This window comes from Oryzias melastigma, linkage group LG22 (assembly GCF_002922805.2).
Source record: "Oryzias melastigma strain HK-1 linkage group LG22, ASM292280v2, whole genome shotgun sequence".
NCBI classification, from domain to species: Eukaryota; Metazoa; Chordata; class Actinopteri; order Beloniformes; family Adrianichthyidae; genus Oryzias; species Oryzias melastigma.
The window spans coordinates 13,003,858-13,015,580 of NC_050533.1; the positions used below are offsets into that span (position 1 = coordinate 13,003,858).

The 11,723-nt window shown below is 39.5% G+C and overlaps 3 protein-coding genes across 3 annotated transcripts in view; 1 reads left to right on the top strand and 2 right to left on the bottom strand.

Annotated features, from left to right (window-relative positions):
- The window catches only part of slc38a6 (solute carrier family 38 member 6), an 11,602-nt gene extending 10,526 nt beyond the window's left edge, over positions 1–1,076 (bottom strand). Inside the window, exon 1 of the mRNA XM_024266411.2 lies at positions 833–1,076. Coding sequence (XP_024122179.1) covers positions 833–931 — 99 coding nt within the window. The 5' untranslated portion in view covers positions 932–1,076. The remainder of the gene's footprint in view (positions 1–832) is intronic.
- Positions 1,077–1,142: 66 nt separating this feature from the next.
- On the top strand, positions 1,143–5,323 carry trmt5 (tRNA methyltransferase 5). Its single transcript, XM_024266401.2, has 5 exons — positions 1,143–1,214; positions 1,929–2,512; positions 3,036–3,160; positions 3,545–4,184; positions 5,206–5,323. The coding sequence occupies exons 1-5, from the start codon at positions 1,210–1,212 to the stop codon at positions 5,265–5,267; spliced, it is 1,416 nt and encodes a 471-aa protein (XP_024122169.1). The 5' UTR covers positions 1,143–1,209; the 3' UTR covers positions 5,268–5,323.
- An 83-nt stretch (positions 5,324–5,406) lies between these two features.
- mnat1 (MNAT1 component of CDK activating kinase) overlaps positions 5,407–11,723 on the bottom strand; it is a 35,327-nt gene continuing 29,010 nt past the window's right edge. The window contains exon 8 of the mRNA XM_024266431.2: positions 5,407–5,730. Coding sequence (XP_024122199.1) covers positions 5,610–5,730 — 121 coding nt within the window. The 3' untranslated portion in view covers positions 5,407–5,609. The remainder of the gene's footprint in view (positions 5,731–11,723) is intronic.

The following is an 11,723-nucleotide window of genomic DNA, read 5'->3' on the forward strand; positions in this document are numbered from 1 at the left end:
AAAAACTCTGAAATTGCCTATACACAGTTAAAGGTTCTCATTTTTGTAGTCAAAAAATGTAAAATTTTGTATTATGCTGCAGAAGAATCCCTAAAAACTCTTCATGTTGAACATTAGTGACAATATTATTAAAATATATATTTTGTTTTAAAAACCCATCAAACAATTAAACTAGAGTTTTAAAGAAAAGTAGATACATTTTAAAACATGTTTAAAAAATGTATACCGATATTATACTTTCATTTCAATTTAAAAATGTATTTAATCAAACTGCAAAACAAATACATTTCAATGCTACACAATGGCAAAATAGATACCTTCAAAAAAAGGTAAGTTAATTGGACTATTTGAGACTTTTGGGGGAAATTTGCTTACTGAACTCTAAAATGATGGTGCTTTGGCAGTTTGGAGCCAATAACTTATAATGGCAACAGGTAACTTCTATCAAGAGACTAAAAAATGTTTGTTAATCATATATCTAACAGTAGATCGTCTTTATATTGGATCTTTTTATATATGTATATACAATAAACTAGTATAAAAATACAGTATTGAAAGCTTGTAGTTTATTAAATGTACTGGTCTTTAAATGAATCAAGCTGGAATGATCATAATATTAGTTTAAAGGGGGGAAAACGCTTATATTTGTTTTGGAAAAGCTAAGGGAACTTCTTTAAATGGGCTTTCAATGGAAGTGCTGACAGAGGCAGATAAACAGAGGAACCAGCTCATGTGACGTCCGCCATAAAACATTAAATACCTCTAACATATTTGACTATACTGGGTTTTAAATAAATAAAATAAAACACAATTACAGATGCTGAATACTCACATTTCCTAACAAAGGTGTTGTCTCGCCTGATTCTGAATCCCGGCCGGAGACAGAGTCGCCACTGCGGCGGACTTTGTGCGCGCTGCCGTTGATGCTCATCCTCCTTCTTTACCGTCGCGTGGCGACAAAAAGCAGCAAACTTATCAATTCATGTTCTCCGTCTCTCTTAAAATACTACTTATCGATCGGTCAGCTGCTTCCTGTTGTTGTTGTTGATGTCTAATGTCACATGATCCCATTTTCCGGCGCACAATATACGTCATCCAACAAATTGACCAATTAGAGATGAGCTCTCTGCCGGTTTAACCAATCAGGAGTCCGCTCCGGTCAAACTCTGCTGTCGCACATCATTTCTCAAGCATGCTTGTGAACGGAGGATGAGGTGAGGCTTTCAGCTCCACATGGGGCTCGTTTGCTTTACAAACGCACTTTATTACTTAACAAAAGACATTATAATGATGCTCAGTGAATTTACTTCTTTATTACCCTTATTAATATATGAAATGATTCAAACGAGTCGTCGTTTTTGACTTGAATTATCCATTATCTTTGTATTTACAGTTTAGAGGTTGCTGCACTGCTGCCGAAACAACCATGTAGCTGTGAAAGACAAAATAGATCTTTTGTGTAGGCAGTTGTTCCTTCTAAATATGCTGGTTTCCTTTGTGGGACCTCTGTAATACACGTATGAATGTGACATGACTTTACTAACTATATGTGTTTGTAATCTAAATAAAAGAAGTCAGAACCCACAAAGTTTTGTATAAATATAGACTCCACATTTATTAATGCATTACTAGCATTAATCTACACCAGATTAGTTACTGATACTCAGTAATCTATTATTTGAAAAATTAACTTGTGGTTTACGTTAATATTACGCCTTAAAGAAAGTAAAGAATTAATTAGACTTTCCAACTTTATAATTTTTAAAATTTAAACCTATAGACAGGTTATTTTTATCTGGTTTTCCACTAAACTTGATACATAGTTTCAAAAGCTTCAAAAGTCCTATTTTAGAGTGAAAACTGAACTAAAAGGTTTTAGGATGTATTTAAATCTTATGCTTTGACGTTTTGTCATATTTTTCATGCAGGATCTTTTACAGAATCTTTGAATCTGCTCAAACTCATCGCAAGATTCCTGTCATTGTGCATCACAGCCATTTCAGTTCTGCTTCTCCTTGTTCTGGTTTTACCGTGAAATCAGTAATGGAGCACAAACTGTACAGGCCCCCTCCAGAGGTCCGGGGCATGACCTCTCTGGATAAAGATGCTTTCACACAGACTATCACAGTTCCAGCTTTACGGGTTCCAACTGGGGTTATAAATAAAATTATGAAAAGCCTGAAAAAGGCTACTATCCAGCGGCCCGGTGTGCCCAGAGTGGTTCAAGACAAAGAAGGAAATTGTGACTTTCGATTAATCCTGCTGGACCCCAATAGAATGTCCTCATCAAGCTCTTTTAGTGATGCTGAAGCTGAGGCCCTCAGATCCTTTAGTGTCTCTGACGAGCTGCACGACTTCGAGCTGAAGTTGACATATGACAACCTGAAAACGGAAGAAGTGTTGGAGGCGGTGCTCCCTGAGGGTCAGGACGTGACGTCGGGGTTCAGCCGAGTGGGACACATCGCACACATGAACCTGAGAGACCACCAGCTTCTCTACAAGAATCTCATAGGTGAGAAACTATTTTTTAAAATGTGATTTCACAAGTGTGAAATAAGTCAAGCGCCCTTTCGTAAGCTTTGGCTAACCCAAATGAAAGATTAAAAGCACAACATAACCACTCATATTATTTGTGATTAGAGCTTTAAAACAATTTTCCTCATCTGGTTATGGGGTTGCAGAATCAAATCCTGGATTCTTGGTTATAATTTTGCAAACCAAATAAAAAATTATAGATTTAGAACCCAAAACTTGCATTCCAGCTAAAACTCACAAGGACTACTATGTTTATTGTGCACAACCCTGAAAATCTAAAGAAAACCTTTGAATCACAGAGTACAATGATCAAAAAGTAACTTACAATTGAAATATATAGCATTATTACTTAGAAAATAATTGTTCTTTAATTATTAAATAGCAGAAAATGAAAGAATTTATGGACAGAAACAGCTGCTTCCCTTTTCTCCCTCTTTTTTTTTTTTTAAAGATAAATAAACAAACAAATCTGTGTTCTGCGTTTGAAAATTCCTTTGCAGGTCAGGTGATTATGGACAAAACCCCTGGTATCACCTGTGTGGTCAATAAAACAAACATTATTGACTCAACTTACCGTAACTTCAAGATGGAGGTGCTGGCTGGAGAAGAAAACATGGTGGCCAAAGTACGTGCAAATTGAATTTTAATTATTTAAGCATTCAGGATGTAACCTGGAACTTGTGCATTTCTAAATATTAAAAAATAAAGTAAATAACTTTGTTTTTGTTATAAACAAAACGGATTTTTACTTTTTTCCATCAATGTTTATTTTTTATGTCTTAGCTGTTTTTACATTGCATAATGTTCACATGTATACACTGTGTAATAGATGCATTCCCATAAGTCATCTGGGATATTTTATTTCTGCAGAATCATCTACAGTGATGTTCAGAGTTGTGCTGCAGAAATACATTTTCCTTTAAAGGCATCTTCTCAAGTTGTCAGGATTTTTTGCCTTTTAACCCGAAAAAAGGCTTTTTTTCAGATAATGTCCAATTTTTTATTTCAGGTAAAAGAAAATGGAGTGGCATACGAGTTTGATTTCTCTCGTGTTTATTGGAACCCTCGCCTCAGCACGGAGCACGAGCGAGTGGTACAGCTCGTCAAACGCGGGGACACCATGTTTGATGTGTTCGCCGGCGTCGGGCCCTTCACCATCCCAGCTGCCCGCCGGGGCGCCAACATTTTTGCCAATGACCTCAACCCGGAGTCCTACAGATGGCTGCAGCACAACTGCAAACTCAACAAGGTGGAGAGCAGAGTCCAGACCTTCAATCTGGATGGCAGAGAGTTCATCCGGGGACCTTTGAAGCAGGAGCTGCCTGCTCTTCTGAAGGGCGGGGCTGGCGTTCACGTGGTGATGAACCTGCCTGCATTAGCCCTGGAATTCCTGGATGCTTTCAGGGGCCTCCTGAAAAACGAACCCCCCTGTGACCTGAACCTCCCCACAGTGTACTGCTATGGCTTCTCTAAGGATGACAACCCCGACGCAGACATGGTGAAGAGGGCTTCCAGCAGCCTCGGATTCCCACTGGAGAGCAAGAGCACTGTGCACTTTGTGCGTAATGTGGCACCCAACAAAGATATGATGTGTATAAGATTCACTCTTCCCAAGGAGATCCTCTTCTGCAAAAACGATGAGCCTCAAGGTGAGTTTTAGCTTTAAACATCCCAGAAGTTATTAATATTAGTAGAGATTTTAATAAAGTCTAAAATATTATTTTTGTAAACATGTATTCTAACCAGTATTTCAGCTGCACATAATTGAGCTTTTTTGGACAAAAATAAAAATCAGTGATCTTAAAGTCCCATTCTGATCATTTTTGATCTATATTAAAAGTTTTCTAAGTGATCTTTTAATTATAATTATGCTATTTTCATCCATACTAGAAAAAATGTGCCATTTTCTAGAACATGGTTTCTGAAGAGTAGTACTAGTACATTAGAAATTTCCCTCTGAGTTGTGGGTGGAACTGTTGGTGCAGCGTAAGCCTGCCCCCACTTCCCATCATCCATTGGTTTACGTGCTCGAAACACCAACCTAACATTACCGATGTAGCAAAAATTGGCGAGCAATATTGAAGCTATTCAGCCGTAAAGTTTGAACCAGATTCCAATGGATCTATTTGTCTGTAAGTGGATGCATCACAAGAGAGCTTGCAGCCTTCTAACTGTAGCTTCTACGTTACAGCTACAACCTTTTTCAAATCACATTTTTTGCTCCTGATTCTCAACAATTTGAATGAAGACATACTTAATTTTCTTTATGTATAGCCTCAATCATCAGAAAAATGTCACAAAAACACGTTCAAAACACAATTTTCATTGGAGTGGGAGTTTAAATGTAATCTGCCTCTCAATTGCGCATGTGCACAATATAATTAATACTGATCTCAGTTATAAAACCTACATTTGCAACAATACTTATTACCGTTCTTAGATTTAAAAACAAATTGGTGAACTAAACATTTTTTTCAAGAGAGTCAAAGTAGATTGAAAGGTTGGACTCAACTGAATTTAACATGAGATTTTTGCCTGTGTTGTATTTTAAATTCAGTTAATAAAAACTCAATCGCCTCAAATGTCTGGTGAGTTTTTTTTTTTTTTTTTACTGAATCTACCAGCCTGTATAGTTGTTTGTTCTGAATCGTTTTTTCTTTGTGTTTGCAGGGCAATCGGAGGAACCAGCTCCCAAGAGACAAAAATGTGAAGAAATGAACAATCCTGAGTGATTAAATTAAAATGTCATGTATTTTTTTCCAATTTTTATGTATTTCATTACTTTTTTGAACAACTTTCAGAGGGGGACTTTTTTACTTTACTTTACTATAATTTTTATTCTGTTGGAATGTCAAATTTCTGAATTTTTTTTTTTTCAAAAATGAATGTGGAAAGACAACATTTAAGTTTTCATTTTATAAAAAAAAAATTAACTGAACATATAAATATTTTTCAATTATTTATAAAAAAAACAAAAAGAGAATCAAAGGGCTACAAGCCACAACAGCATGTCGTTACTGACGTATCACTTATTGTCTGTTCTGCTCCATTAGCACCAGGAGCCTGGAACAGGTTCAGAATTTTGGGGGGAACAGTCCACTGAATGCATCCTGGATGGCTCGATAACACGCCAAAGCTGAGGTGTATCCTCCGGCTGTATCCTGGGGGAGGGAGCCCCGCACGTGGTTCAGATACCTGAGGACACAGAACCTCTGCTCAGTTGCAGCATTGAAATAAACAGCAAAATGTTTTAATTGATTTCTGCTTGTTCTGAAGCTTAATATGCAGTGGAGCACCTTGAGACTTTTTTTTAATTATTATTAAAATGATCACAAATGTAATCAAGAAATAGATGAAGAGATGTGAGAAACAAAGTCCTCCAACAGCCTTGGCTGGGCGGTCTGAGGCTCTCACACGACTCTGCATTGTGGTCTCTGTTCCTGTGAGCTCGAGCGACTTCAAAGAGGAATGTGAATCAAGAGCACAGGCAGCACTCTGTGATTTCTCCGCACATTCGGGCAGCTTTCCATAGTAACCCAACACCTGTGGGGAGGCTCACAGCCTGGTGGTTAAGGTGTGTGAATGGGAGAGGAACAAAAGTGCAATAGGTGTTGGTCACATGAGCTTCTGCTTCATTCCTACGTCAATATTAAACGCAGAATGTGTGTGAAGCTCAGCTTTACAATCTGAAGGCCAAAAAGCAACCAGGAGTCTCAAATCAAATCTTAAAAGTACCCTAGCAAAATACTTATATCTCAAAGAAATCTGTCTACAATGGGGCAATTTACTCAAAAATTCATTGCAAGATCATCTTAGAACTTGAGGCCCTTCCACTACCACTTGACCTTTCCTATGAAGCGTCATCCATCCTCAGAATGTGCTGGATCCCTTTCAGGGTCGCAGGGTTGCTAGAACCAATCCAGCTACAGTTGGGCAAAGGCAGGTACACCCATAGACTGTAGAAAAACAGTGGACAGCTCAACCCCACCCCTCATGTTCCAAATAGGAATTACTTGCTAGTTCCAAGAAGTCAAAATCCCATAGATTTCTATTGAGAAATAAATAGCTATTACTTAGTCATTTTATTTAATCATACATTCTTCTTTACGTGTTTTTTTCTAATCCTAATTTTTTTGAAAATATATTTTCTCTTTATTGCAAGTTATTCAGGTTATAAACTGACCAATCAGTGCAATTGCTTGTACCGCCTCCTTTAGAATGCTTAAAAAGTCTAAAGTTTGAAATGAAGCTTTCGCTTTTTTTTGTAATTCTTTCCAAAAGAACGACAGGCCTTGGTGTAATGGCTGCACAATCACTTCCTGTAAAACTGCCATCTTAAGAATAATTTATGCTTTTGTCAAACGATGAACTCCAAATTATTTGCAAACGGTTATAAAATATTTCCAAACTGATGTGGTTCTCCACTGATAATCAAAAACACCACAAGAAAATAACAAAAATCCATAAAATGGTCTAAATATAATACTGAATATTTATAGCAGGTATTTCAGTTTCCATTCACAAGGCATTGTTAGGTTTTAAAGTAGAAGGTGCTGCTCTTTATCTGAGGTTGAAGGCTTGGTGAGGACCATTTTGTTTTCTGGTTACATTAGAACTAAAAAAGGTGTACTTTCTTCATCACATGGTGGAGCCTGTCAGCATGTCTACGACAAAGACCAAAAGATATACAACACACAAGCTCTGACGGAGAGAGAAAGTGAGACAAGCCCAGAGTTTCAGTGGACCTCGCGGCACAGAATGTCAATCAGATCAGACCACTCATCACCCACTAGAGAAACAACACACAAGTTCAAAACAGGAGGCTCAGTGATTAATAATAACTTCATTAAGCCATAGCTCCTGTAGCCTGTCCTTCAGAGCACTTGAGGGAGGTCTTCTCGTATGGCTTCCTGCATCAGATGAGTGCTATCTATTGATTATATTGTACTGGGCCTTTTTAATGGTGAAAAAAGTGGGCTATTTACAGCCCGGCTAAGTCTGCTCTTCCTGCTAATCTAATCCCCAAGCTACTCATGTGGTCATTCCTTCCAAGAAAGCTGAGAGCTCTGTGTAACTTTATACCTGCCTGCCCCTGAGGAGAGGGGGAGCGCATGAAGGAGAGCGATGGAAGAAGGTGAACAGCATCAATGTGTGTGTGTGGGGGGGGGCTGAGAGATATGAGATGAAGTCACCTTTGGGTATCATCGTTACAAAGCCTCCTCTGCCAAAACAACCCCGTCTGTGCTCGTCCAGAACACCAGAAGTTGGTTCAGTTGTGCTCCATTAACTCAGCGGCTGTATCTACGTTTTCCGGTGGGGGGGTGCGCTAGCATACGCATAAAAAAGGAAGCTACGAGCGGAGAGGCAAAGACAAGCAGCGGCGAGAAAATGCGCAAAAATGCTTCAATCAGAAAATGAGATAAAATACTTCATTCCCTTTTGATTCCACAATCCCACTGCATGCAGTAACACTCTCCCACCCCATTAACCCCCCAACCAGCCACCCACAACACACACACTTCTTTCTTTCCTCCCCTCCCTTCCAAAAGACTGGACAGGCTTTTGTTCGCAGGGCACTGAAACCCAAGCTGTTTCGCCTGGTAACATCTTTCACTCTCCGGGCCCCACTGCAGCATTAGATGCAACTGGATATGGGTCTTTTCAAAGCTTTGTATTATTGGGTAAATATGGGTCACTTTGGACTGGCCCATTATGTCGCTTAGGGGAGCTGGAAAAGAAGAGTGCAGGTGACGAAGACAACCGAGTGACACAGTGTGACAATGTTTGCTTCAGATTGCAGCGGCCGCCATATTTCCCCAGAGAGCCTCCATTCTTTTGGGAATAAAAATCAGCACAACTGTCTAGCTTGAACTGTTTACCGTTATTTTCCTTTTTAAAAAGCTGAACCAAAAGCATTTACAGCCAAACACAGTTTTTCCACTTGGGTCTGGAAATCTAAATACCTGGTCAGTGTCTCCTGCTAATGCTAATAATGCTGAGAAGTTTTCCTGATGGGACCCTGCGTGTATTCCCGACCTCCGGTTGCCTGGAAAATGCAACAGAACCCCCACCTCTAATTCAAAGTGAAAAGATAAGTGGTGAAATGTTCCGGCGGGTTTTGCAAGACTTCCAGCTGAAAATGTGTGGCTTCTCGCATTTAGGTCCAGCCACTGCTGCGGCACAGGGTTTGAGCTCCTCAGAAAAAAAATAAAGTCTGGAAAGCTGGGTCTCCGGTAGAGAAAACAAGCAGATACTGTATGGAAACGTGTAAGGCCTCTTGTCTAGACTACGTTTGTCTAAAGAGGCTTAGGGTGAATGGAAAATAAAAAAAGCAATAAAACAGAAAGTAATTCAGCAAGTAGATTTTAGGTCAACAGCGTAAGTACACAATAAAACAGAGCAATCACAATTCGTTCTCAAAAGAGACTACAAAGAAATAGTCTGTTGTTTTTTTCAATACACACAAGTTTTTTGTTATTTCTGCTGCAAGTTTTAATTCCTTTTTAAGCACAAATATGTAGATTTTAATTAATGCTCTCTGGTTCTGTTTTTAAAAATAAATAGTGGATCTGTTAACTCAAAAAGTCTATTTAGCTTTAGAAAAATTGTATCATCATAATTAGTAGGGATGTGAATTGGCAAGAGCCTGGCGATACGATACACATCCCGATATGTGCCTCACGATACGATACATATCGCGATATATCCTAAGACTGTACCAGAACAATTTTTCTCTTTTTTTAAAGAGTATGACAGAAAAAAAACTGAATGTCAATATGTGTTTCATTGTAATAAAATGTTGCATTTATTTTATTTAATAATCACAACATTAAGCACTACAACTGTATATTGATATTGGCAGCAATGTGGCACAGAGTTTCGATTCAGCACTCATTTCAAGGAAAAACTAAGAAGTACATGTCTCATAACAGCAAAAACTGCAAGGCTGTATGAAATTTTAATATAAACTGCTTCTCGCGAGATTTTGTTGTTTGGTCGCATTGTAGAGAAGCTCAAAGCGGCTCAGTGTGCTGCCAACCAGCGGTCGGGGGTTTTGGTGGAAAACAAAAGTAAGACGCTGAAGGACGCTCATAAATAATAATTGAATATCATCTTGTCAGCATTTTTAATCCATAAAAGTATCATCAAATGAAATCTGATATATCGTGATATATTGCCAAATCGATTCCCCCCCACATCTTTAATGTTTAGGTCCCACTTTGATCATCTTTTGACCGATTTTTAAAGCATTCCCAGTGGCATTTTAATCATGATTATGGAGTTTTTAGCCAAACTCTGAAAACTTTTGTCATTTTCTAAGACATAATTTCTGCAGAGCGCCTGTAGTTCATCAGAAATTCGCCCCAGAATGTAACCAGGACTGTTGACAGCCTGTCCCCTTTCCACCATCCATCTGTTTATATGCTCCCTTTTAAGGTTACAGCCCCTTCCAGCCCAAACCTAACATTACTGGTGCGAGCAATACTGGAACTCGAACTCGAACAGATGCCAGACAAGGAAAATGGATCTAGTTGCCTGCAAATAGATGCATTAGAATGGAGCAGAGTGTGCCGCAATATCTTCTATGTCACACTTACAAGATCTTTTAAATGACATTTTTGCCTCTGCTCCTGATTCATAGCAATTTAAATAAAGAAATATTCAATTTTTAAGCTTAATATTCTTTATGTATGTTCTCCATAGTGAGAAAAATACAACAAGAAGAAAAAGCGCCAAAAACACAATATTCATCAGAGTGAGTCTTTACAACTTCTCTTGATAAAAACCCACATTACTTGGAGAATACATTGTTTTTAAATTTATAATCTATTTTTTCTTGCATGTCTAAATTTAGAGGGAAAAACATCTACATTTTTAGTGTGAAATTATCTGCTAAATTCCCTGCAGAATAGGCTTTTTGGAAGTGAAGGCGACCCCGTCTTTCCAAAAGAGCAGCATGGGTGCTCGGAAGTCTTCCTTTAGCGCTGTGCTCCAGAAGCCATCAGAGATTCCTGGCCTGGGAATGATGGGAACAGACGGAGGGGGGACCAGAGCCACACACCTGCCAGATGATTTGTCATTATAGAGGGGTCAGCACTCAGCTGTCACCCCCTAATCACCCATCCTACCCCTTCAGTAAACCCCCCCCATCACCCACTAAACTCCACTCCAGTCCTCCCCAAACACCGCCTGCATTCCTCAGGCGGCTCCGGTTTCACTCACAGCACTTCAGCTCCATCTGCCCCTCCTTCCTACACTCTGCCCTGGGAGAAAAATATACCCCCGCGAGGGACATGTCACACTGACTGCATTGTTCGGGTGTGCAACGAGTGTATCCACGCAATTGGCGAGTGCAAATACATGTTTATCTAAGGGCGGAGCTTCAATATTAAAGAACAAACGGTGGAGCAGAATTTTACCAACGGAGAATGTGAGAAACCAGAATCCACCCCCCTGCAGAGCAGACAGTCAAAACATAGATAACTCTCACAGGTATATAATATCTGTCAGCAGCGGTCTTTCATCATTACAGGTCACAGGTCACACTCTTTTCCACTGAAAGCAGCTTCCTCTGGGACAACCCAGTGAGACAGATCCGCAGCCATTAGCCTAGCCACTGTCCATCAGATTATCTCAAGTCGTACTCTAGTGAGTGCGCTCGAGGGGCTTGGTGAGCTTACATCATATATATCACACAACCCCTTATCCATTAACATGTGTCTTATCATCACTCCTAACCGGCTGAGTCTGTGTACTCCAGAAGTGAGAAGTAGAGGGCTGTGAGTGTTACAAACACTTACTTAAGAAGGGGAACTTGTTAAAAAACTGTTTCGGGGTTAAAATCCTCAAAAGGAGTGACTGACAATCCGAAAACTGTTCCTGAGAACGAAGCTTGTTTTTGAGTCATAATTAGAGGTGAGTTTGTTTGGTTTGACAAAGCCTGAACTGCAGAGGTGACAGCCATGAGGCCTCCTCCCGAATTCTACTGCCCTTCCTGTTCAAGCATCACCTGTCATCTTTCATTACAGCCTGGCGTTATAGACATGCACCTCCCCTGTCTAGCCAAATGGGGGCAGTAGAGGCTGTCTGACTTAAATGGCAACAGCCATGGGGCACACAGAGGCATTACCTCTAACCACCTGACGCACAGAGCATCTTTCTTTCACCTTATGAGATGCCACTTGATA

Bases quoted from the DNA above. Each gene is read 5' to 3' on its own strand.
- trmt5 (XM_024266401.2), top strand. The intron at 2,513-3,035 runs GTGAGAAACTAT...ATTCCTTTGCAG, and splicing joins TCTCTACAAGAATCTCATAG to GTCAGGTGATTATGGACAAA. The intron at 3,161-3,544 runs GTACGTGCAAAT...TTTTTATTTCAG, and splicing joins AAGAAAACATGGTGGCCAAA to GTAAAAGAAAATGGAGTGGC.